Source organism: Notechis scutatus, chromosome 7, assembly GCF_049901735.1.
Source record: "Notechis scutatus isolate UNSWTSFEM ecotype Mainland chromosome 7, rNotScu1.2, whole genome shotgun sequence".
In the NCBI taxonomy this organism is placed as follows: Eukaryota; Metazoa; Chordata; class Lepidosauria; order Squamata; family Elapidae; genus Notechis; species Notechis scutatus.
In genome coordinates, this window is record NC_142015.1 from 4,877,316 (window position 1) to 4,904,354 (window position 27,039).

The 27,039-nt window shown below is 40.6% G+C and overlaps 1 protein-coding gene and 1 long non-coding RNA gene across 4 annotated transcripts in view; both read left to right on the plus strand.

Moving 5' to 3' along the window:
• The window catches only part of PEBP4 (phosphatidylethanolamine binding protein 4), a 272,514-nt gene extending 267,931 nt beyond the window's left edge, over positions 1 to 4,583 (plus strand). For all 3 annotated transcript variants that reach the window (XM_026683988.2, XM_087969659.1, XM_087969658.1), the window contains one exon: positions 4,370 to 4,583. In XM_026683988.2, coding sequence (XP_026539773.1) covers positions 4,370 to 4,461 — 92 coding nt within the window. In that variant the 3' untranslated portion in view covers positions 4,462 to 4,583. The remainder of the gene's footprint in view (positions 1 to 4,369) is intronic.
• Positions 4,584 to 6,330: 1,747 nt separating this feature from the next.
• The window catches only part of LOC148130016 (uncharacterized), a 333,127-nt gene continuing 312,418 nt past the window's right edge, over positions 6,331 to 27,039 (plus strand). Inside the window, exon 1 of the long non-coding RNA XR_015750303.1 lies at positions 6,331 to 6,387. This is a non-coding gene — a long non-coding RNA (uncharacterized LOC148130016). The remainder of the gene's footprint in view (positions 6,388 to 27,039) is intronic.

Here is a 27,039-nt window from a genome sequence, read left to right on the forward strand (position 1 = left end):
AAATGGGTACATATAAGAAAAATAAGAGAAAACCTCCAGTAAGAGCCATTTTATTTGAAAATGTAGAATTAAATTTGCTTTGCATCAGATTCATGAGATAGATACAGGCTTTTGGTGGGAAGAAGAACCCTGTGTGTTATTAGTTAATGGATCTCTTATGGTTTAAACCCTAGTGCTAATCAATTTACTCTTTTATTTATTACTTCTGTAGGAAAAGAAATCCTGTAAAATACTTCTGAGATTGAACAAGGGTGTTTTGACTGTTTTCAGTTCTATTTAGAACACTAAATACAGCATGGAAACATTATGGTTTTCAAGTCCAGAGCTCACAGCTAACTGACAGCCAATCAGTGCTTGTTCTTTTTGGCTATTCATTGAGGATGGAGACTTGTCAGCCAATCAGTGCTTGTTCTTTTTGGCTATTCATTGAGGATGGAGACTTGTCAGCCAATCCGTGTTTGCTAATGTTGCCCATTTGGATCCATATCAAAACATGCTTCTTCCCCTCCCTCTCCCCCCAAAAATATTTCAATATTAATCTCTTCACCATAATGCCAAATCTCTATTGCTTTCCAGAATCTCAATACTGATGTGCTGGCAATTCAACATTTCCTTAATCAGGTCAGCAGGCCAGGGATTAGTGTGTCTGTGGCGTCCCTGTCATAGTTTTCATGACTATAGCTGTTTTTAATGTGGGCTGTCACATTTGTTCTTAACTATTTTAATTATATGTTTCAATACTATACTATAAACCACCCGAGGGTCTATTGGAGTGGGCAGTCGTAATAAATTGAAATAAATAAATAAAGCACATTGGTAAAAGTTGGAAAATAGGGCAAACCAAGAACCCCCTCCATCAAGAGCATAGCTTCACACACAAAACAGTAACCTGTTGTTGTTTCTGAAGCCTCATTCATTGTCTTGACACAACATTCCCCATCCATTAGTATAGAGATATATCAGAACTTCTCACAGCTGCAGCTTCTTGGGTCTATTTTGGAATCAAGGAATCTATCTTGCTCCACAATGGATGGAGTACTTTCAACCAGTAAATATCAGAACTATATTATATCCACAGTAGAAATCACGAACATGAAATACTGTTGGCATAATTCAAATTATGCTTCTTAAGGAAGCAAACATTTGCTTCTCACATTCGACTTCAGGTCACGTGACTTCTGTACGAGAAACAGGAGCTGTTATCGCTTTGCCATTTGCTTCCAGTAGTAAAACATTTTATGCAGTCCTGGATTACATAGATTAGTGAAAGATAAATCTGTAAACGGTCACAAGTTCTAATGGCCGTACATTATCTCCAAGTTAAGAAGCTGTAAGCAGGTCATGCTGGAAAACAATTTCAAAAAGAAGACATTGCCTTTATCTAGAAATTATGTGAAATAGAATTCCGTATTACAGCTTTACTGGTCAAATTGCAACTTCCAGAACTCCCAAGAAGCATGAGAGGACAGCAAGTTTGAGGAAAACAGTTATCCTAAATATACTTTGGTGTGATCCTTCTGGCTCTGTTTAAATTTTTATGAACAGCCAAAGATGCAGAATATAGTCAGAATAAAAACATAACCTCAGTAAAAAAAAAAAAATCTATAATATATCTGAGTCTTGTTATGGATGGCTAGCATGTCAAACTCAGAAAGTATAATTCTCTGTAGAAGTTGGAAGAGTAGCTCTTGTGTCTGTAGTATCAGACCTGGGTTGGAAGGAAGATACCACTTGTTAGTGCTTCTGTTCCATTTACTTTTCACTTAGAAACACATGTGGACACACGCATATATGTTCATGCTGCCACCAAGGTATAAATTCTTCACAGCAAGTAGCAGCAAAGATTTCCTGTACAGGTTAAGAGCCATAAAACTTATTCAGTTCTTGTTCCTTAGGGCTGTTACAAAATATACTGCAAGTAAGGATGCACGTTTAGATTCCAACACAGAGAAATCAAAAAGGAGGGGCTAACCATCAGCAAATATGCTTTGGAACAATTAGAAACAATGAGCATCGAGAGTTTCATCACATAAAATTGATGGTTGCAGAAAGGAGAGAAGTTCTTATTTACCAGGTTGGTATTAGCAAGCAGGCATCTCCGAGGAGTTTATTATTCTTGGTTCAAACAATGGCCAGTTGAATCTGTTTTTATTCATGCTTTAAGCAAAACATTATCAACTTAGTTTATAGATAATTAAATGAGAATAACATGCGGATGATGATAGTAGTAGTAGTAGTAGTAGTAGTAGTAGTAGTAGTAGTAGTAGTAGTAGCGATGGTGGTGGTAATGGATGTGGATGTGGATGTGGCAGTGCCTGGAGACAGCAGAAGAGAAGAGAAAGAACTGGAGAAGATAATAAAATACAAAGACATAGAAATAGAACGACTATGGCAAAAGCAAGCAAGAGTAGTACCAATAGTAATAGGTGCCTTAGGGTGCTAATCCCAAAACAACTGGAGCACCCCTTGAACACCACAGGCATCGACAAATTCGCCATCAGTCAATTGCAGAAGGTGGTTTTACTTGGAACAGCTTCCATCCTGCGACGATGTCTGTAACACCATCAAACATCCAGATTTGCCAATCCCGGGTCCTTGGTAAGGACTTGATAGATAGACAAAAATGCCAAACCGCAGTCTGAACGTCTGGCTGACTGTGCGATGATCAATAATAATATAACACCATCAGTCAATTGCAAAAGACAACCTTACTCAGAACAGTTTACATCCTGCCACAATACCTTCAACACTATCAGGGAGCAACACCTGCCTGGATACCTGGTCTGACCATTTGGTCTGACTGTGCAGTGAACAATAATTCGTTAAATTGGTATGCCATCCGATTCCCAATAACTATGAACACGATGTAGCATTGGAAGTTAAAATCCACCCCTCTCCTAGGAAAATGAAATATTTTAGGATATACTAAAAAGGCAGAATATTTCCCCGAAAAAGAAAAGTAGAAACTCAGAGAGGCAGAAACTCAGCCCCTCCCCCACATTTGCTAATGGACCATTACTCTGGCCTAGGCCAGTCTATTTTACATAACAAAGATCTCCAGGTAAAGCTATAGCAATTGCTCAAAGCCCTTTTCATTACATCATCATCCAGCAAGGCTCGGCCAAGCCTGAAACTCAGGACAACCTACAAAGTTGCCCCTGCATGGCCCCATGGGAGTCTGACAACCAATCAAGAATACAAGCCCAAATTCAAATCCCAACAGAGGGCATGAAACCCAGGCACTCTCAGCATCTCTTCCCCTTTTTTTGCCCAGGAGCCATGTGATCCTGTCCACCATTAAACCATCTTTCCAAACAGCCTCCATGTTTCCAGTGTCTTTTTCCCCCACTTGGAACTGAACCCAGAAGGATAATTCTTCCAACAGTAGATATGGAGTATTGTGAAAATCCCTAGGTGCCTATGCAGTATACAGGTAGCCTTGGAAAATAATCAGACAAGAATGCTGATAAATCTTTTTCATATTATCTCATTCATTTCTCACAGGGAAAATATATCTGGTCGTTTGGAGTCAATAGCAACTTAGTGGCACATAATGTCTCATTCGTAGAACCCCACATCATCTCACATCCTGAAAGCAGAGTGAACAACAACGAAAGTTAAAGGGCCAACATTTAAATAACCCAGTGGGAATTAGTTGGCTTTCCTCTTCATAATTCTGTTGGGTCTGATGTAACCAAGGCCTAGGCCAAAATGTGAACATGTTATAGTGTCAGACCAGAAAAACTGGCATGCACAGGCCAAGGATCCCTATGTTGAAACATACTACACACCTATCTAAGTGAAAATGCAATTAATGGCCACAAATCAACAAAGCCTTCTTGGTTGTAACAGAGAGCATTCCAGAATATTTTGCCCTGTTAATAAGCATGCGTGATTCTTCTGGTTATCCTTAGCAGGAAAGTGAAGGTACTTTTCCATCAGAAAATGTGTGTTCATGTAGGGTTTGTTTGGTTTTTCTCCTTCTGTGGATTCAGTATCTTAGAGTATTAGAGCTTGGTGTCCAAGAAACACATCTGGGACAGATATTACCTTTCAAAAAAAAAAAACCCCAGTGATTTGAAAACTTCAAAATCGTCAGTATAGGAGCACAAAGATTCTGATTTTAGAGATAAAAGTTGTGGTTAGAAGACGCCAAAATGTCATCTCAGTAATATCTCCCTATAGTTGGTTTGCCTCCTTTCCAGTGTACGTTTCTTTTCAACCAAGCTCCATACATGGAAGAAAAAAAATTACCAGCAAATAAACAGCACGTGGGAAAAAGTCACCTAATTTCCCATTGAGTAACCTGCCTCACGGGCCATATCACTTCTAAGAGCAAGGTTTTTAGATCTTTCTCTTTCCTTTCCAGGTTCCTGGAACGTAAACAACTTTGTGGATCGGTTTCATCTCGGAACACCCGTGGCTTCAACCCAGTTTGTCACTAAGGATTACCACGACTAGCAATACCAGTAGAAGCCCCAATAGTATAACCACCGTTGCTCTCAATGATTTAGCTTGGTTCCTTCCCTATGGATCAGAGGAACGCTCCAAATAAACATGAAATCTTTCTCTTCATTCAACAAGCACGGGCTGGATTTTTGCATGATCAATAAGCTTTATAGTGCTGGCTATGATTTTATTTTAGGATTCATTGTTTTTCAGCTGGCATCAGTACAATGACATAGTTGTCCCTAGCATTCCAACCACATATATCACAGAAAATGTAACACATTCACTGCAGAACTTGTGTGGCCTTAAAGTTAAACATGGCTATATTATATTTATATTATATTATATTATATTATATTATATTATATTATATTATATTATATTATATTATATTATATTATATTATATTATATTATTATATTAATTATATTATTATTATATTAGCTTGAAAGCAAAGTGTCAATATAGCCACCAACCTATAATCATTCCTTAATCACTGAAACGTGGCCCCTTACCAGCTCAGATTTCTGCCAAATGTGTCTTCTGTTAAAATTCTATCCAACTATGATGTGTGTGTGTGTGTGTGTGTGTGTGTGTTTTCTTAATCTATATGTATGGTACTCAGCTTTGTTTGGGTATTTTCTCACGTCATTATAGTTGTGCTTTTAAAGTTGTAGCGACATTTCAGCAGAATCTAATCTGCCATCATCAGGCTTCTGTATTGTTCTGTCTGCAGAAGCCTGATGATGGCAGATGAGATTCTGCCGAAACGTTGCTACAACTTTAAAAGCACAACTATAATGACATGGGAAAATACCCGAGCAAAGCTGAATACCATACATACATACATACATACATACATACATAAAACATAACATAACAAACATAACATAACATAACATAACATAAAACAATATTCTCCCCAAGGACTTTTTTTAACTACTGAAAGGTCCATAGCCTACTCATGACCAACATAGGTTCCAGCCTTTTGTTTTAGATATTTAATTGACATCAAATTACCTTACTATACTCTTTTATGACACTTGCATTCATGATTTCCCTTCCCAGGCTACATATTCTTTGCAAGTCCACTTCCATGTTTCACCCTTGAACTAATAGCTGTCATTTATTGTAGCATTCAATTAAAAATAGCGTTTCACCATGGCTTTCTCGAGCTTTTTTATTGCACAGTTGGGAAATGGAATCTCACTCAAATTGGACACAAGCTTCCTATTATATTGTAATACGGTATTTTTTCTGGTATCAATATTTTTTTTTCTTTGAGGACTGTCTCCTGTATGTGATTCCGCAGACCCTTCAGGATACCGTGCAACACAAATGGATAAATCAACAACAGGCAACTGCACAGTTGGAAATGTGCAGATTAGGAACCATTTAAACATAGAACATAGAACAATAGGATTGTAGAGGTCTTCTAATCCAACCCCCCCTTGCTCAAGCAGCAAAACCTATACCAGACAAATGGCTGTCCAATCTCTTCTTAAAGACCTCCAGTGGTGGCACATCCACAACTTTTGGAGGTAAGCCTTTCCACTGATGAATTGTTCTCTCTGTCAGGAAATTTCTCCTTAATACTAGGCTGCATCTCTCTTTAACAAAGCTCCACCCATTACTTTTTGCCTTGGCCTCAGTGGCTTTGGAGAGTAGGTTGACCCCCTCTTCTCTGTGATCCCCTTCAAGTATTGGAAGACAGCTATCATGCCTCCCCTAAGCCTTCTCTTCATTAGACTAGACCAGAAATGGTATTCAACAGGTTCTGACCAGTTCTGGAGGACCGGTAGCGGTTGTTCGGAGAACCGGCAAATCCCACCTCTGACTGGCCCTGCCAACCCCATCTCTTCTCCACCTCCTGAATCCCAGCTGATCGGCTGGGTCTTCTTTTGTTGCCCTGCACAGGAGAACGGAGCTGGAAAGCAGGTTAATGGGGAGGGGAGGGAAGGGGGATTTTACAGTATCCTTCCCCGGCCACGCCCACAGAACCGGGTGTGAAAAAAATTGAATCCCACCAGTGGACTAGGCATACCTAGTTCCCTCAAACATTTAATACTCTCATTTACACTGTTACAGTGCTCGGTTGAAATAAATTATTCTACATAATTTCCAACTTGAAATAATCAAATTACTGTATTTTGATTACAGAAGCGCCCAAAATTGACTTTATTTTTCACATCGATATTGCTTACTGGTCAATGACATTGTCACAGTTGAAGACCCCTCCCCCTTTGGCAAAAATGCTTTGTGCCTATACCACTAGATATTTCACCATCTCACCATCCCACCTCCTCAGCTCTTTTACCCCTGTGACACACATGTGGGTATACCTCTTTTTTCATTCTTATTCTCCCAACCCGATGAAATTAGCACATTTGCTTTCCTTCAAAAGGAATTGTGCATCTGCAAAGCAGCCGCTCCTTTCTCCAGAATGTTACTAAGGGAGGAAGGGAGGCTAAATGTGATTTCTGCCTTTTTTGTGTAAATGTAAGTAAGCAGCTATTGTATGTGTGGACCTACCTCATGATTCCTTCTCAAACAACCCATTTGTATTCAGATACCTCTTAGAAAGTTTCCACTTGGGAGAAATAATTTCCAGTCTGGAATGATCTTGGTTTAGTTCATGAGAACAACTGACGCCAATCGTCCTTAAGTTCTAGTGAAATCTGTCTTATCACCAATATTTCAAGGTGCATTATGAGAAAAAGGAACAAAGATGTAAACCAGTTTCATTCTTGACCCATTCTATTCATAAATCACATGAGTGTCTATCACGGTTCCATTTCCAGTGTGAAGTAAGGCTAGCTTCCTAAGAGCCAATTATATTCTTCTCCGTGAGGCAGAAGAGAAAAAAAAAAAGTTTGAAATAGAGAGGAAGCTTGTGTTAGGGGTGTAACTTACCACAAGCAAAGAGGAAGAAGGTCCAAAAACACACAACTCTACTTTAACTGTGTGAGTTAAAATTAGAAGCAAGAGGAAATGACAATTTAGCATGTCATGGAAGTCTGCTAAAGTGGGTTTACTCCTTTTTTTTTATATTTATCATTTGCCCAGGGTGTAATTGGTGTTTCAGATTAAGGCCAAGGAGCCAGTAGAAATGAAAGGTCACACTTTGTTGACATCCCACCATCAGATTGTAGTCATCCTTTCCTCTCTGTCTTTAATTTCTTGTGGTGACCATGTTTACTTTTGGGAGAAAAAGAGCAGAGAGTCGGATGTTTACCTCTCTAGGAAATTGTCGCCATAGTTTTCCCCCCTCCTTTTTTTTTTTTCCTTTTAATTGAAATATAAGAGTGGGAAATGGTAAGGAAACCACACTGGTGTTTATTTTATAGCTAGGCCTGAACTATCAGTGGAGTTCAAATTGAATGTCTAGTTGGGTGGCAGCACTGGCAGGGTTTAATGTAGTAATACTAGAATTCTCAAATTGTATTCAGAGTTTTGACATTTTGGTATGGCCTCACCCAGGAAGACCAGAAGTGGGAACGGGAGAGGGCAGTGTTGTGGTGTCTGAAGTCCACCAGAAGGCATCAAGCAATTAAAGTATTCCTTGAGAAAATGTAGAGGAGAACGAAATGTCCATGCCAAGTTCAGATTTGGCAAGTGTCATTAATCTTCAAAGAACAAATCTTGGGTTTTCATCACATACCATGTTTGCAAAAGACAGTATCAGACTCTTTCGTTAATGTATAATTCCGTTTGTGGCTTTTTTGCAATTTTGGGGTTGCGACTTTTATGGTTCCTGGCTTGGGAGAAATCTTATTTAATTCATTTAGGCTTACTCTTAGGTAAACCTCTGGTGTGTTGTCATCAGCAAGTCTTCATTTTCTCTTTTCCTGAGATTTTTATCTTCATTTCAGCTGTGTTTGTAATCCTATGTTAGCTGCCTGGAGTTTCCCATTTGCACATAAGAATTCCTTCAATATTATCCACAAATAAATGAGGTTTTATGCATTTATTGTACAGTGTTTGCCAGCCACCCCATCTGCAGGTATTAAGTGGGGGGGGGGGGGTGGCAAAGTAAACATAAACAGGCATCCAATTCATAACTACTCCAACATGATTGCTGACAAACAATGAACATGGTGTTAAAAAGGATTGTTCTGATGGTTTACAAAATACCAGGAAGTGTTGAGAGGGATCTGCATTGTACTTTTGTGGGCCATGAACAGAAAGAGTAGGGGGAATCTCATCATAATAACCTGCTACCTGATCCAGCTACCCCTAACCTCATCTGAAGGATTCTCAGGCGGCCTTCTCGTGATGGTACTAGATAAACATACACTCCTGCTGTCTGATGTCGCCCACACTGCTATATTGTATAGATGTCAGGCGCGAAAGACCAGGATCACACCTGAAGTCCAGTTGGAGTGATTTATTACTACCCATGCCTGTACACAGGAATATTCTGAACTAGTAGTATTATTTTGGAACTACATAAGGGTCAATGGTATTCAAGAGGTTAGACATAGTGTCTTTGTAGCTATGGAGGGATTCTAAGTTGATTCCTCCTTTCACTCTGCCACTCGGTCTCCTACAATGGAGCTTTGTACTTTCCATGATCATCACCAGCATTTGATCTGAAAGCCTACTGATGCAGTGAATTTAATAATGGTGTTGGCTTCCAATGCAGTCTAGCTAGCATATTCTGGACCTTCTATACAGTGGTGGGATTCAAAAAATTTTTACTACCAGTTCTGTGGGCATGGCTTGGTGGGCATGGCAGGGGAAGGATACTGTAAAATCCCCATTCCCCCCCACCACCCCACTAACCTGCTTTCCAGCTCTATTCTCCTGTGCAGGGCAACAAAAGAAGACCCAGTCGATCAGCTGGGACTCGGGAGGCAGAGAATAGATGGGGGCAGGGCCAGTCAGAGGTGGGATTCCAAACTGTTCAACATTTCCACTACCGGGTCTCCGAACTACTCAAAATTTCCGCTACCAGTTCTCCAGAACTGGTCAGAACCTGTTGAATACCACCTCTGCTTCTGTATCTCCAAGTCCATGTCCAGAGGCTGCACCCTAAGTAGTAAATGTTTCGGTCATGCAGCACATCAAATTTTCCACTTCTTTACCCTTGCTATTTACATTATGCATTATTTCTTCTATTTTATTTACCCTATGAGAACTAAAATGTTCTGAATTAAAATTTAAACTATTAGCCCTTGATTTGTCGTGTAGTTTTCAAGCCTGAGTTTACTAGCAAAGCATGCATAGAAGTGGGAGGTTTTGTGTAGTAGCATATCATATGACTTATTGAGCTAAAACCGAGAGCTCTGTAGTCACATCCTATTTTGATTTTGAATATATATTATGCCGTTGTAGCAAGGTGATTTGACAATGACAGGATTGAGAAATTGTGGTTGAAAGTAAAGCCAATCCTGTCTGATAAAATCAAGGAAGGGAGGGTTGACATTGCTTACAACTGCAACCAGCTATTGACAATCCTTCCTTTTGGTCACTCAGCGTTGTGGCCATCTCATTTCATTTGAGTGACGCATCATAAGGCATCTTTAGATGCACCAGTTTTAATAATGAGGAAATAATATTTCCCTCAAAAGACAGTGCTATCTCACTGCAAGCTTTAAGAAGTACATCTGTAATGTTGTTGTCGGTCATTATCGTGGAGGTTTTGTGTGAGATCAGAGGTATATTTTGGTGTTCTGAACTAAGCTTCACAAGATCATGAAGCAGACTCCTCGTCCCGATAAAACCTCTTTTATTTAGGTTAAAGTGAATTCCTCTCCAGCAAAGTCCTGGAAAACAATCTTTCAAGATATTTCCCAATTACAGACCTTTATCAAGCTTGGAGAGTTGCCAGGCTGATATCTCCCAAACGCCACTCTGTAGCAGACAATACTTGGCAATTGGCCAGGAACAGGTCTTCAGCCTAATGGATTGAACTCATCGTTTCCTGCAAACCCCACTCCTCTTTCACTCCTCTTTATTCCCTATGGGAGGGGCCATTCACCATCCACTGGTACCTTTACTTCCGAGTCGACCCTTATTCCTTAACTGTTCCCTTCTCCTGGCAGCTCTGTGCATGCACACACTGGGAACAGGCTCCAGCTGTTCTTCTGCCCCGCTGATCTCCGACTCCAAACTGTCAGATGATCCCGGCCCAATCTCTGCCTCCGATGCAGAGCCCTTGTCAGAGCCTTCCCCAGACTCCAGGACTGGCCCATGTTCCTCCCCAACCTCTTCACTGTCTGAATCTGCTGCCAGCTCTGCTGGCCACTGGAGGGCCACAACATTTGGAAGGTGCAAATAACTGCTCCCGCTTCTGTGATAGCCATTGCTTCAGCCCTTGCTCTCAATTGCCACTAACGTTTCCTGAGTTCCTTTCGTACATGATATCTCCCGCCCCCTTAACTTCAATACCTTCCCATTTGACCACTTCTGTCCAGGCTTTCAACACATTCAGGGAGGACAGTGCACTTTTGCTGAGGATGGAGAGATGTCCACATGGGGTTGAATGGAGAAGCAGACAAATCCAGATAGAATCCCAAATTCAGGGTCTCTTCGTTGCTGCTTGGTGGATGTTTTCTCCATGGGGTTTTTATAAGTTGAGAGGGTGTGGCAACAAACTCAGAAGAAGAAAAAAACCAAAACAAAGATCTTGTAAGATCTTTGGAGTGTTGCTCTCACAAGACAAGTTGTCATTTGATGGTGACTCAAAACAGACATGACCAAAATAGGATAAGGTTTGGCAACTTTTTATGCCCGCATTGTTTTGTATGGATGGACATGTTAGAAGAGTCCTCACTCTTGATCTACATATAGGAACGTGTAGAATGATGCAGTCACAATAAGAATTGACGTCTTCATCTCAACAATGGCTAGATGACATTAAAAGATAGTGGAAACCTATAGTGGAAACCTATAGCACGTAAAAAAGAACTGTATTGTTTTTGTTATCTACATAGAATTAAACAAGCATCACAAATAGGTGACCTTAAAGGTGTGCAACAACTTAATAAAAGCTTTGAGATATTTTCCATTCATTTTTGCAGCAACTCCAGATTGGTCTAAATACCCCACTTTTACCTAGGTTCTTGAACACTTCCTTGTACCATTCAACAAAACAGTTTATGCAACCTTTGTCTGGATTTTCCAGACCACAAATACTAGTCACAAAACATAAAGCCCAGCTAAGAGAGTCATGACAACAAAGTATAGGGTTATATACCAACAGTTCTTTGTAACCCCAGAGCCATGAGTTGAGTTCCATTAAATGCTGTGATCCAGGAAAGACTCTCGATATTCAAAGAATTCCCGAGCTTCCTTGATAATTGGAAAGACTAGACTGCTAGGCTGAGAAGGAAGACCAGTCTGATGTTAATAATAATCCTCTCTCCTCTTGAACTTAAAGGTGAAGAAATCAAATGACTTGGATCTTCAGGAGCTCTCTCCTGCGTTCCTCTTTGCTCACATCTCTCAGTCAGAACAGGAATAATTGCAACTTAAGAGGGTGATGGTAAGGCCACATGTTAATGATAAAGCATAGACCAAATGAAAGTCTAACTGATTTAACAGAGTTGGAAGCAGAGGGGGTATTCAGCAGGTTCTGACCAGTTCTGGAGAACCAGTAACGGACATTTTAAGCAGTTCGGAGAACCGGTAAATACTACCTCCGACTGGAGATTTTACAGTATCCTTCCCCTGCCATGCCCACCAAGCCACGCCCACAGAACCAGTAGTAAAAAAAATTGAATCCCAACGCTGGTTGGAAGAGTCCTTGTAGGCCATCTAGTCCAACACCACCACCCCGCCCAAGCAGGAGACCTTACACCATTTCTGACAGATGGCAATCCAGTCTCTTCTTGAAAGCCTCCAGTGATGAAGCTCCCACAGCGTCTGAAGGCAACTTGGTTGATCCTACTGTCAAGAAATTCCTCCTTATTTCCATGTTGAATCTCTCCTGGATTGTTTCCATCCATTATTCCTTTTCTGGTCTTCAGGTGCTTTGGGAAATAGCTGGACCCCATCCTCCTCTCTGTGGCAGCCCCTCAAATATTGGAAGACTGCTATCATGTCTCCCCTGCTCCTTTTCTTCACTAGCCAAGTCATAGCAGACCATTTCATTTTGAAGCATGATTGTATCCTTGGTCAAAACTGTTTTTTAAGCTCTATCTTAAGAGGAGAACCTCGGCTGAATTGTGGTTTCAAAGAACAATGAACATCCTCCATTTTTGCCCCCACCATGACCAATTTTAACCCAGATTGATAAGGTGGGGAGCCTTCAACTTACAACCATAATTGGAACCAGAATTACCTCTGCTAAGCAAGGCAGTTGTTAAGTGAATCTGATTTCCCCCTTTGACTTTTCTCATTGGAAGCTGGCTGGTCACATATGGTGATCACGAACGCAACCATGGGAGGCGGCAACCATTGTAAATACACACTGTTGGCCAAGGGCCCGAATTTTGATCATGTGACTGCCATGGGGCTGCTTTAACAGTTATAAGTGTGAGGACCAGTTGCAAGTCACTTTTTTCCAATGCTGTAACTTTGAATGGTCACTAAACAAATCATTGCAAGTCGAAGACCAGGGATCTCCAACCTTGGCCACTTTGAGACTTGTGGTCTTCAACTCCCAGAATTCTCAGCTTGCTGGCTGAGGAATTGTGGGAGTTGAAGTCGGCAAGTCTCAAAGTGGCCAAGTTTGAAGACCTATGACCTGTGTACTATGCTCCAAAATTTGGACCCACAACAAAATGTTGTAGAATGCCTTCAGTTTTCAAAAACAGCTGTTTTGTCTCTCACAACGGCCAACAAGATGTCTCCGAAGCATTCAAAATCAGGAGATGAAGACATTCCTTTCTTTGTTGCTGTCCCCTTGTAACTGATACTAGGGAACCTGCTGACTTGGAGGTAACATTGAGTCTTCAGGAATAATGGTCCTTGATAAACCTGTTCTTCATTAATTTTCCAATTATCATTAATGCCTTGCTTTACACACTGCATATGGATTTTATTTATACATGTTACATAGTAGAAACATTGACTTGATCATAACCACAAACTCTCACTTCAGTGTTTTCAAGAATTGCGTAGTGTGGAAAGTATTAATGTGGGTTTTGTTACTTAATTTACACTAAAATCAGAGAGAGAAAGAGAAGGATGTAGTCATTGGCCAGCCCAGCTCTCTTCATTCTTTCATTTGCTGCAAAGGGGGGGGAAAAAGAGAAGCTAAAATTCACAGTGGCTAAATGTAGAAAGTTTTGTTTCTAAATCAGTCGGTGATGGAAAGGAAATACGTCACATCCTGGAGGAAGAGGCTAGACTTCGACACAAATTTTCGGCAGTGTTGTAATGGAACAGGTCAACACTGAAATAGATTTAAATTTATTCCTTCCAGAATATTTACTTCTTTCTTTATATAGTTATCATTTTTAGCATCCAGAAGAGGTACTGTTTGTGCCAGTTAGTCTGAGTTTCCATTACAGGTTTTTGTGGTGGTTTTTTTTTTCTGCAGAACAAGACAAGAATGAAGAAATCATATACCATAAACCAAATTAGGAATATCTGTGAAATTGGAACAAATTACTTGGAAACCCAATTTTTAAGAGAGTGTTTTTCCCAGGTAGTGTTAGGTTTTGAACAAGTTTACTTTGAATTTTACAAGCTAAGTAAATCCAATATCATTTATTTTCTGATCTTGTACTAAGCAAAATAAAAGGATTTGCTCAGGCGTGTTTTGACAATAGAATATTCATCTATGAGCAGCTACTGATACATTTATATAAATTTATTGTATATAGCCTGCGTAAAATCTCTCAAATTACTCTCCTGCTAATGTTCCATAGGCATGGAACATCATTAAGATCCATAGAAATCTTATTAACTCTGAAATCCTAACAAATTCTGCCTGAAGTCCAGATCTCCACGCTTCTCCAGACCAAAATGGACAATATCACTGGTTCTTCGGTTACTACTGAAGCCCCTAATTTGTGTCATCCTTAACCAGCACATTCATGAGAAATGAAGATACTTGCAATTCGACAGCATTTGCAAAATAGGATTATTTCTCACCTGTTCTATTTGGGTCTAAAAGGCAAACTATAACACACAGTTAAGTCTACTAGTGATAGACAGTTAAGTCTATCATTTTCCATAGGTTTACTAACTACATACTTCATTATACGCTGGACTGCATTCATACTTGTCATTCAATTTCTTGCCATTAGGCATAGTTTTATAAATGAGAAAAGTTTGCCAGAGAACCTTTTATCCTTTCTCCTGCATGTTCTCTCCAAAGTTTTTGCCCTACTCCCAAGCTTGAAAACTCTCCGGAGATAAAATATTTAGTGTTTTTAGACAGAAAAAATATGTCAACGATGCAATCCACATACAAAAAAAATTATTGTTTATTTCTCACATTATTTCCAAACTTAGTATACTCCGGGAAGTTTCTCTTTACCTGTTTTTGAATGTCAGTGTTGAATCTGTAACTGTGAGCACTCCTAAAATATTGTCACTAAGGTTACTTGGATCTGGCTACTTCCTGTGCCCAGTGTCAGAAAAGTTTTCTAAACTGCCAAGTTGAACAGCTTGGCCTCCAATGCTCATTACTTTTTAGAAGCGACTTAAATGTTGCCAAACTTTGAGGCTTTGCTCTGGTACCACAGAAGAAGACTTTCTTGTCTGCCATCCTTGGATTCATGCCATTAGGGTTAAGCGCACCAACGTGCCTACCGTCCCTGTCCTATTGTTTCTTTTATCTTTCTTATATGTACCCATTTCATGTATTCATAACTATGTATATACTTATACTTATTATCTTGTAAACAATTGACAAATCAAATAAATAAATTAAATAAATAAATAAATAAACCAGGGTTAATGGGAATTAAGTGGCATACAAGTTGGATGGATGGATGGATGGATGGATGGATGGATGGATGGATGGATGGATACTGGAACTAAAAGTCTTCTAGGCAGAGATTCAAGGACATATTTCTATTTCTATCTATCTATCTATCTATCTATCTATCTATCTATCTATCTATCTATCTGTCTGTCTGTCTGTCTATCTATGGTATTCAGCTTTGTTCGGGTATTTTCCCACGTCATTATAGTTGTGCTTTTAAAGTTGTAGCAACGTTTCGGCAGAATCTCATCTGCCATCATCAGGCTTCTGTATAGTGTTTGTCTGGAACACTATACAGAACACAGAAGCCTGATATATATATAAATTTTATTGAGTATAAACATTAACAAACATTGAATGTGGTGATCTTCTTTGACGTACATTTCAGTCTAAGCATTTTACATTTAGAAAGATTCAAAAATATAAACATTTATATACATATATATACATATGAAGTCTGATGATGGCAGATGAGATTCTGCTGAAACGTTGCTACAACTTTAAAAACACAACTATAATGATGTGGGAAAATACCCGAACAAAGCTGAATACCATATATGTAAGTACCCGCGAAAACTTAAGAAAACATATATACATATACATATACATACATATGTACATTTAAGCTTTGTATCTTTTTAGTTCTTTTTCTTATTCCTCAGGTATGAGGTCTCTCACCTCTTTCCTATTTAATCTTAAATTCTTATTTCAATTTTATGAACTCCCGTCCATGTCCCTCCAATAATAGAATTTATTCCATACTATATAGTATTCTGATTTATCTTGTTCCTTCAATTCCAATGTCAACCTATCCATATCGGTGCATTGAAAAATCTTATCAATCATAGCATCTTCACTTGGGATTTCATTTGCTTTCCAATTTGGGGCGAATATCATTCTTGCTGCCATGATTACGTGTACAATTAGATAGGTATCAGCTTTACTAAAGTTCTCTTCCATTATTCCTAGAAAGAACATCTCTGGTATATAACTAATTTTTAACCCCCTCATTCCCTCTAGCCATAATCAAATTTTGTACCAAAACTCCTGACTTTTTTTACACACAAGGACTCATACCTTGATAAGATTGTTTTATAACACAAATTAGAAAGGCCATTATAGGTAGCCTGTGACTTAAAACAGTTCATTGGGTGACCATTTGAAGTTACAATGGCACTGAAAAAGTGACTTACGACCATTTTTCATACTTATGACTGTTGTAGCATCCCATGGTCACATGATCAAAATTCAGACGTTCGACAACTGGCCCATATTTATGATGGTTGCAGTGTCCCAGGGGGTCATGGGATCAGTTTTTGTGACTTTCTGACAAGCAAAGTCCATGGGGAAGCCAGATTCACTTAACAACCATGTTACCAGCTTAACAAATGTAATCATTCACTTAACAACTGTGGCAAAAAAGTGTTCTGACCCAAACCTTGTTCCAAGGAAACAAACACAAAATGGAGGTAACAGCAAAACCTTTTAATGATTCTTTACGAATTCCGTTCCTTCACGGTTAAAAGGCTGTTTCAAACTAATTGTCTCGGATAAGAACGAGCCTTTTCAAGGTTGTGCAAGGCTGCCAAGAACACTAGATAAAGTTACTAAGAAATATTTCAAACACAAAGAGTCTCCAAATATAAACCAAGATACTCCGAGCATCCACAAGGCTTGAGTGCAAAAACTTCTTTGCTTCCTGCAAAGAACTGCAGTTTCTCAGCTGGCTTTTATCTCCTCAGGGAGGGGCCATTACCTTCCAGCCTTATACCCGAGTTGCCCGTGCTGCTGCAGCTGCTCTTTCCTTCGAGTAACCCTACGCGCACGCCCTGGGCACAGGCTCCTTGGGGGCCTCTTCATCACTGCTGCCAGCCTCCACAATCTCCACTCCCTGATGGTCCTGGCCCCATCCCTGCATCACACGCAGGCCCCTCATCTGAGTCCTCACTCTCCGAGACCTCAGCCATCCACACCAGCTGCCGGCGAACCACAACACAAAGTTGTAAAATGGGGCAAAGCTCACTTTACAAATGTTTCACTTAGGAACATACATTTTGGGCTCAATTGTGGTTGTAAGTTAAGGACTACCTGTGCTACAAAAGAGATCAACAACTGCGAATTTTAAGAAAACGTATATATGGCAGATGCAAAATTCAAATCATATATGCCTCTTTCTCCTTTTTGCCACAGTGGGGCAAAAGTCATTTGCACAACTGTCCTTGTAATGGATGAATTTGGTCTCCCAAACTTTGCTTTAGACTTTGGTTGATGTAGCCCTGAAGTATGCAAGTTCTGTATGAGGGTTGCTTCCTTAAAAGATTTTCTCCACACATGTTTAGTAACTGGAATGGCGAAACCTTCAATCGCTACTTCTAACTGCTTGATTGCTTGCATTGCCATAGTAGACACAGTATTTTTTCCTGGTTTAAAAAAATGTGTATTTGGGGGGTGACCCTGGACTTTAGAAAAACAATCCTTTGATTATTTGGATTTTTCTGTATGGAATAGGAATAGAAATAGGAATAATAGGAATAAAATGGAATAGGAATTAGAGTAGAGTAGAGTAGAGTAGAGTAGAGTAGAGTAGAGTAGAGTAGAGTAGAATAGAATAGAATAGAATAGAATAGAATAGAATAGAATAGAATAGAATAGAATAGAATAGAATAGATGAAGGGAAGGGAGAATAGAATAGAATAGAATAGAATAGAATAGAATAGAATAGAATAGAATAGAATAGAATAGAATAGAATAGAATAGAATAGAATAGAATAGAATAGAATAGATGAAGGGAAGGGAGAATAGAATAGAATAGAATAGAATAGAATAGAATAGAATAGAATAGAATAGTTGGAAGGGACCTTGGAGGTCCTCTAGTCCAACCCCCTGCTTAGGCAGGAAACCCTATACTATTTTCAAACAAATATTTTGTCCAATCTCTTCTTAAAAACTTCCAGTGTTGGAGAATTCACAGCTTCTGGTGGCAAGTTGTTCCATTGATTAATTGTTCTAAGTGTCAGGAAATTTCTCCTTAGTTCTAAGTTGCTTCTCTCCTGGATTAGTTTCCACCTGTTGCTTCTTGTCCTGCCCTCAGGGGCTTTGGAGAATAGCTTGACTCCCTCTTCTTTGTGGCAGCCCCTGAGATACTGGAACACTGCTATCATGTCTCCTCCCCTTGTCCTTCTCTTCACTAGAGTAGCCAGGCCCAGTTCCTGCAACTATTTTTTATATGTTTTAGCCCCCAGACCCCTAATCATCCTGGTTGCTCTTCTCTGCACTCTTTCTAGAGTCTCAACATCTTTTTTTACATCCTGGCAACCCAATCTGGATGCAGTATTCCAAGTGTGGCCTTTCCAAGGCCTTATAAAGTGGTATTAACACTTCACGTGATCTCGATTCTATCCCTCTGTTTATGCAGCCTAGTCTAATACTGTGCGATGTTTGTGAGGCCTGAGATTACAGTAAATCCAGTCCTTCTTGTGATTTTGGAGGTCCCATAGCTGTGTATGGACTTGAATCTGGGTCTCCCTGAACCAGGATCTCCCCGATTCTAGTCCAACACCTTTACCATTGTGCCACACTGACTGACTGTGAGCATGTAAAATGCCACTGTGTTTATCTAGGCCAGTGGTCTAGCCTTTGCACAGTTTTTCTTTCGACTACTTCAGTATGTATTGCCGGGAGCTGCCTCTAAAGATGAGTTTGCATTGTCCAATTAATATATAATACAGTGGCTTCTAGGTTGAGCAGGAGCTAGGAAACCAGAAGGAATAATCCACTGCAGCTTCCAGTCTCAATTCAGAGCTTCAATTCACCCGAGCCTTTAAATCCTAAACAGCTGAAAACAAGATAATTAAAATGATCTCTTCCTTTTAAGAACCTGCCTATTGTGTCCAGAGGGGGCATTCAGCAGGTTCTGACCAGTTCTGGAGAATCAGTAGCGGAAATTTTGAGTAGTTCAGAGAACCGGCAAATCCCACCTCTGACTGGCCCCGCCCCCATCGATTCTCTGCCTCCTGAGTCCCAGCTGATTGGCTGGGTCTCCTTTGGTTGCCCTGCACAGGAGAACAGAGCAGGAAAGCAGGTTAGTGGGGTGGGGAGGGAATGGGGACTTTGCAGTAACCTTCCCCTGCCATGCCCACCAAGCCACGCCCACCAAGCTACGCCACGCCCAATTTTGAATCCCACCACTGATGGTGTCACAAATTCTTATTAATTCTCCACGGAAGTTTGATGAATGGAAACGATAGGGCCTTCTTAGAGTTCATTCATGAGAATGTAAACTTTCCTATATATAGACACCTACCTAACCCTTCTTCTATAAATGACTAGGCAAAAAACAAATGAATAGTTTTCAGTTTACTACTCTACTGAATTTCAGGTTGACTTGTGTATTCAAACCAATTTTGCACATTCTATCTGGGCCGCTGCCCCAGTTGAATACAACCAGGTTCCTCTTTGTACAGTGCTTTGTGACAACATAATCCTGAAAAACACTAAAAAAAATACTTTAAATGATGAAGGAAACATATGGGGAAACTGCATGCGTGCGTATGTATTCAGAGAAAAACACAGAAAAGCACAGGTTACGGTGGGATACGCTAAGTGGGATGTATGCTCTTGTTTGCTAGCCCTATTCACATTTAGTTAAGGAATACAGAAGTCAGTCTAATTATACCACCACCATCTAAATACATGAGCTGCATCTTCCTTCCTCACGCACTTCACCTTGACAATCTTCTTTATGTCGAGCTTTTTCATCCAGCCAGCAAAATAGTGTGATTGGTATGAAATGCTTTACAACTTTTATGATGAATGTGGTTCGCCGGCAGCAGGTGTGGATGGCTGAGGTCTCGGAGAGAGAGGACTCGGATGAGGGGCCTGTGTGTGATGCAGGGATGGGGCCAGGACCATCAGGGAGTGGAGTGCTGCCTTCAGAGATTGTGGAGGCTGGCAGCAGTGAGGAAGAGGCCCCCGAGGAGCCTGTGCCAAGTGCACGTGCATGCAGGGCTGCTCGAAGGAAAGAGCAGCTGCAGCAGCACGGGCGACTCGGGAGTAAGGCTGCAAGGTAATGGCCCCTCCCTGAGGAGATAAAAGCCAACTGAGAAACTGGAGTTCTTTGCAGGAAGCAAAGAAGTTTTTGCACTCAAGCCTGGTGGACGTTTGGAATATCTTGGTTGGTGTTTGGAGACTCTTTGTGTTTGAAATCTTTCTTGGCAACTTTATCTAGTGTTCTTGGCAGCCTTGCACAACCTTGGCAAGGCTCCTTCTTATCAGAGACAATTAGTTGGAAACAGCCTTTTATCTGTGAAGGAACAGAATTCGTAAAGAATCATTAAAAGGTTCAGAACAGAATGTATTTTTACAATGACTATCATAATGATCTATCACAAGGGTGTCAAACTCAAGGTCTGGGGGCTGGATCTAGCCTGTGGGGTGCTTAGGTCTGGCCCATGCGGCTGCCCTAGAAACAGCTAAGGACTGGCCTGCGGTTTCTCTGCCAGCAAAAATGTGCTCCTGATCTCCATTTTTGGCTGGGAGGGCCTCTTGCAACCTTCTGCCAGTGAAAACAGAGGTCGGGAGGGCCACAGATCACTCAGGCCACCATAGGCACCCCAAACACGAGTGACGTCAAGCTGGCCATGCGCCCCCCCTGGCCACTCCTCTCCCCCAAGGTCAAACACAACCCTGATGCGGCTCTTAATTAAATTGAGTTTGACGCTCCTGATCTATCCCTATTGTTGTATGTACACTGAGAGCTTATGCACCAGAGACAAATTCCTTGTGCGTCTAATCACACTTGGCCACTAAAGAATTCTAATTCTAACTTGTCTCGAAGGACTTGAAAGTGCTTATCGCCCTCCTAATACTGAAATACCTTGGATTAGCCCTGCTGGCTTCGTATTATTTCTACAACTCCTGAGACCCCCAAATAGCTCTGGTTCATATTACATTTATTCAGTGATTGGCTGTTAAAATATATAGCAAAATGAATGGCATATGTAGATGGATGGATAGGAAGGATGGATGGATGGAAGGGGAGAGGGAGGGAGAGAGGGAGAAGTGAAGAATGGGGGAGGCAGTTCTATGGATGTTAAAATATTGAATTACATCTGAAACCAGGTACAAGTTAACCCCCATCTATAGAATATAACCAAGTGACGTCTGAGTGCTTGTTCAACCTTATTCGAACAGCAGTATGACTGCTGTCAATTATGTTATTCCAATAATGAACTCCAAGATGAGGTTAGTGAATACAGTTGTCCAGAGCCTTTTAATATATAGGACAATGCAAGGAAAGTGATTAGTGGATTCCTTCAGCTAAATTCCTCCTCTCACTTAATATTACTTGACAACAGGAAGCCAACGAACAATACTTTCTTTTACATACGGTGGGACCCAGTTGGGTGGGTATAGATGGACGTTTTGAAGAGCAGATTTAGCTACCCATCAAGTTACTCAACTAACGGGTCACTGGCGTAGAGGTGCTTCATGCCTACAACCTACTAGCCAAGATATTTATGAACATGGGTCTGGGGTTCTTGGAAATACACATCCAAAATCAGTCCAGCTGACAGACTGTAGGAATGAGGAAACGCAGAAAGCAGCTCTCCCAGTGTGACACTATGCCTTCACCTCATGCGCTTCCTTTGCACCTGCAACCTGTCAGACAGGTTAATAGGCATGAAAGAGAAGCGCAGTGTTAACCGGGATCACACCAGAGGTGGGTATTCAGCAGCTTCTGACTAGTTCTGGAGAACCGGTAGCAGAAACTTTGAGTAGTTCGGAGAACTGGCAAATCCCACCTCTGACTGGCCCCGCCCCCATCTATCCTCTGCCTCCCATGTCCCAGCTGATTGGCTGGGTCTTCTTTGGTTGCCCTGCACAGGAGAACAGAGCTGGAAAGCAGGTTAGTGGGGTGGGGAGGGAAGGGGGATTTTACAGTCTCCTTCCCCTGCCACGGCCACCAAGCCATGCCCACAGAACCGGTAGTAAAAAAAATTGAATCCCACCACTGGAACTGTGTGTTTATGTGGTAAAACTATGTGGTAAATCAGTTACCACATAGTACCATCATCGACTAGTGTTCCAGGACAGTACTGGAATGACTGTGGCCAGTAACATTCAGAAGAAACCCATGGGGGAAGTAAAGCAGTACATGGAAGTAGCCTATGGAGTAAGCCTCCTCTCACTGCATTAATTAAAAAAATAACAATTCTGATTGCACAGGGCTCCTTCCTGCACAGATGGGCCTCAGAACCAAGATCCAGCTGGCAGAATCTGATCCTCTTTCCTGGTTTAAATTGACCCTTTGTGGAAGAACAGTTTCCATGAAATACCTCTGCTTCCCTCCAAAAAAAACCTCTAAACCCAATGCAAATGCTTTGGTAGAAACCAAGTGTCCGGTTAATCCTGTACCCCGAGCCCAACTGGTCCTAGACAGCATCGCTCAGTAGCTGAAGGGAAGGGACGTGTCCACAACAGCCAAAAGTGGCCAATAAAAACTGGGTGGATCCCAACCTCTGGCCACATCAGAAACCATATCCCTAATGAACATTCTAGACTGTGTCCACAGCAAAAAGGCATTTGAAGAAGGAAAATGCTGTTTTAAAAGAGGAGCAGCTAAATACAATGCTAAGCTGCTTCAGTTGGATTATCTCAACATCTCAACACAGACAACATCCTAAGGTTCTACCATAGAAACAGGAGGCATTTGTGCCAGGATTAGGGTGTGTGAGGACGAGCCCTTGGGCTAATTGCTATCTCTTAAGCCCAATCTTTCTCACCCAGCCACAGTTCTGAGGGAGAACGTTGAGAAGGAAGAGCTCCATAAGCTGCTTTTCAGTTCCTTGGGAAAAAGACAGGATATAAATCTAACAAATAAATATCGCCCTGCTCCCTTCCCTTTGCCAGCCTGATTAGCATCAGTGAGCAAAAAAAAAATATTATGCATTATGACATCAAATTTCCTTCGGAGGCAGCTTACACATAGTGATAGTCTATCTGGATGAACTGGCCAACCCTTCTGAGTCATGGTTTCATCATGCAGAAGTTGTCAGGTTACTCACTAAACACAGAGGTCTCCAAACTTGGCAAATTTAAGACTCGTGGACTTCTGGGAGTTGAAGTCCACAAGTCTTAAAGTTGCCAAGTTTGGGAACCCCTGCGACTAACAAATCCAGACCTCACTAGAATCCTCCTCACCCTGAAAGTCTTTACATACCTTATCATTCATTCAATGGTTAATGCTGTAACCTGGAGCTACTCATTTCTACTGGTCTGAATTCCACCCAGAGCACCAAAATAATTTTCCCCCACCTTCAGAGGATAATTAGGACTGGAGAAAAAACAATTACTACAAACCTGCCTTCTATCGAGGACTTGTATACTGTACGGGTCAAAAAGAAAGCTGTGAAAATATTTACAGACGCCTCACATCCCACACATAAATTGTTTCAACTCCTTCCCTCAAAACAACGCTATAGAGCACAGCATACCAGAACAACTAGACACAAGGAGAGTTTTTTCCCAAACGCCATCACCCTGCTAAACAAATAATTCCCTCAACACTATCCAACTATTTACAAAGTTTGCACTATTATTACTATTAATCTTCTCATCACTCCTTATCACCCGTCCCCTCCCACTTGTGACTTTATGACTGTAATTTTGTCGCTTGTATCCTTATGATTTTTATTAACTGATTCCTAGTATGATTTGATTGCTTATTGTACCCGATGACTATCATTAAGTGTTGTACCTGATGATTCTTGACGAATGTATCTTTTCTTTTTATGTACACTGAGAGCATTTGCAACAAGACAAATTTTTTGTGTGTCTAATCACACAAAGAATAATGGCCAATAAATGGCCAATAAAGAATTCTATTCTATTCTCTCTTAGCTGACCATTTAAAAAACACAAGGCTCCAGAATAATAAGAATTTCCAAAGGGAGGAGGATTATTCCTGCATGTTTATATTTCACACATGTATTCCTTCTTCTTTTTTTCCTGCAGAACACAAGCAGGGTAACAGGTGGTTTCTCGTACAGTCCTTGATTTGGTTAGTGGCTAGAGATAGTCCTTGACTTACAGCCACAATAGAGTCCAACATTTCTGTTGCTAACCAAGACAATTGTTAAAGGGGGGGGGTTGCTCTTTTTATTACCTTTCTTGCTACAGTTGTAAAATGAATCACTGCAATTAAATGAATAACACAGTTTTTAAGTGAATCTGGTTGAAATATAATTTTATCATATTGTCTTATTTTATTTTATTTACTTAAATATTAAATTATTGCATTTTACTCCAATTTCAATTTGAAATTATATTTTATTCCAGTTTCATTTGAAATTATGTTTTATTCCAATTTCATTTGAAATCGCATTTTATCCCGTTCCATTTTTTAATTGTTTTAATTGGATTTTAGTAATAATTTGTGTTTGGAACTCTTTGCTTTGATATGGCCCATGGACTAATCAATAAAGTCAACTAAACGAAACCAAGTGAATCTGGCAGTTGCAAAAGGTAATCCCATGACACTAAAACTGTCATAAATATGAGTCAGTTGCCAAGCATCTGAATTTTGATCACATAACCACAGGGATGCTACAACTGAGTAAGTGTGAAAAATGGTACCAAGTCACTTTTTTTCAGTGCCGTTGTAACTTTGAACGGTTGCTAAATGAACCATTGTGAATCTAGGACTGCCTCTACCTTGGATGCCTTCACACCACGCTTTTTAGCCTTTTGCTTTTTTCCTCCGCCGCAATTCTGCCTTTATTTGACTTCTGAGCTCCTTTTCAATGAAAGGTGGAACAAAAATCACCCTCGTTTGAAAGGAAGCAAAAAGCAAACCAACTTTATCCTGCCTGAATAAGAAGAATAAGAATAAGGAAGTGACTGCAGGAAGTGGCTGGTAAGCATTTTCTTCAGGGCTCTGCTCAGGAGCGGGGCTTGCTGTAGGAGAAGACAAAAGATTCTCCGTCCTCCAGGTCATGGTCGTCCCAAAGGTGCTTTTTTTTTTCAGGAGGCAACTGGATTTCCTTGTTTTTTTATTTGAAGACATTTCACGTCTCATCCAAGAAGCTTCTTCAGCTCTGAGAGGATGGTGGGGAATGGAAGGATTTATACTCCTTGAAGACAGCTGGTCATTTGCATCCTTTTAGGAAGTTGTTGAGGCCATTTGGAGGCTTATCTATGTCCTCAGGGTCACCTGAGTGTGGAAGAATATAAATCCTTCCATTCCCAACTGTCCTGTCAGAGCTGAAGAAGCTTCTTGGATGAGAAGCAAAACATCTTCAAAAGAAAAAAATAAGAAAGTCCATTTGCTTCCTGAAAAAGGACCCAAAATTTTGGGACCCAAAATTGATAATATAGAACTTTTTTTAAAAAAGAAAAGTGCTTGGAAATTAATGTATAAACTCATAGGTCTTTATAGGTCATTTGCATCCTTTTAGAGGGTCGTTGAGGCCACTTGGAGGTTTATCTGTGTCCTCAGGTTCACCTGTGTAGTGCAAATGGTTCCTGTAGTCTGCATTTTTTTTCTTCCTCTGGAAAGCCATTCCGACTCCCACACTATTCCAAGGATGTCCATCCCAAATTGCATAGCTAAAAGTCTGTAGAGATTCTCAGTCCTCCAGGTCATGGTTGTCCCAAAGGTGCTTTTTTTTCAGGAGGTAGCTGGACTTCCTTGATTTTTGTTCTTCTTTTGAAGACGTTTCGCTTCTCATCCAAGCAGCTTCTTCAGCTTCTTGGATGAGAAGCGAAACATCTTCAAAAAAAAAAAAAGTCCAGTGGCCTGCTGAAAAAAAGCACCTTTGGGAGAAGAAAAGGGAAAAATCTCCCTTGCTTGCTCTGCTTCTCTTCTCCAACATTGCCTCTGGGCCCTTCCACACAGTCACAATTGCTCCTTCCCCATTATCTCCAGAACAGTTTGAAAAACAATCCATGGTCCTTTTTCAAGTCTGGTGCCCTCCCAGGCCACTGCAATCTGTCCTGCTCACTCCATGCAAAAGAAAGAGAGAGAAAATAATTATTATGTGCCATCTCTTCTCCTTCTGTAAAAATTTCTTGGGCTCACTTTGTATGCATATGTGTCTGGCTGCATGCAAAAACATCGCAGGAATAGGAGGCATAGCCAAGCAGGAAATCCTGCAAAGAGGGAAATGGGCCACCTACAAACTCAATTTTACTGCAACATACAAGCAAACCATGTTTAAGTATGCGCTATCTCAGCGCTGTACACACAGTCTGTCAGGAAGACCTTTCTGGTGGCTGAAAAGACACTTCAGGACAGCATCCCACGGACAATTGCATAGCTATGTATAGTTAAGAGGTACAGCTCCTGCTTTCTTTTCCCATACCAGTCGAAAGTCTATAAACTTTCGAGGAGAACTGCCCATGTTTCTAATTCCAGGCAGCAGATTTCACAGGATCTGTGGAAGTGACTGTAAAGATTGCGAGACTCCCGGGGTGCTGAATTGCCATCTGGACTAATCTGCGTCCCAAAGTAACATTCTCCATGGGCAGATTCCAATCGAGCCCAGATTGCCATAAGCGAGAAGGCAAAAGTGGGAACAGCACACTCTGCCTAAATGCACGTGTCGGACAAAATATTACATTTAGTAAATATATATATATATATATATATATATATATATATATATATATATATATATATATATATATTTGTTTTCTTAAGTTTT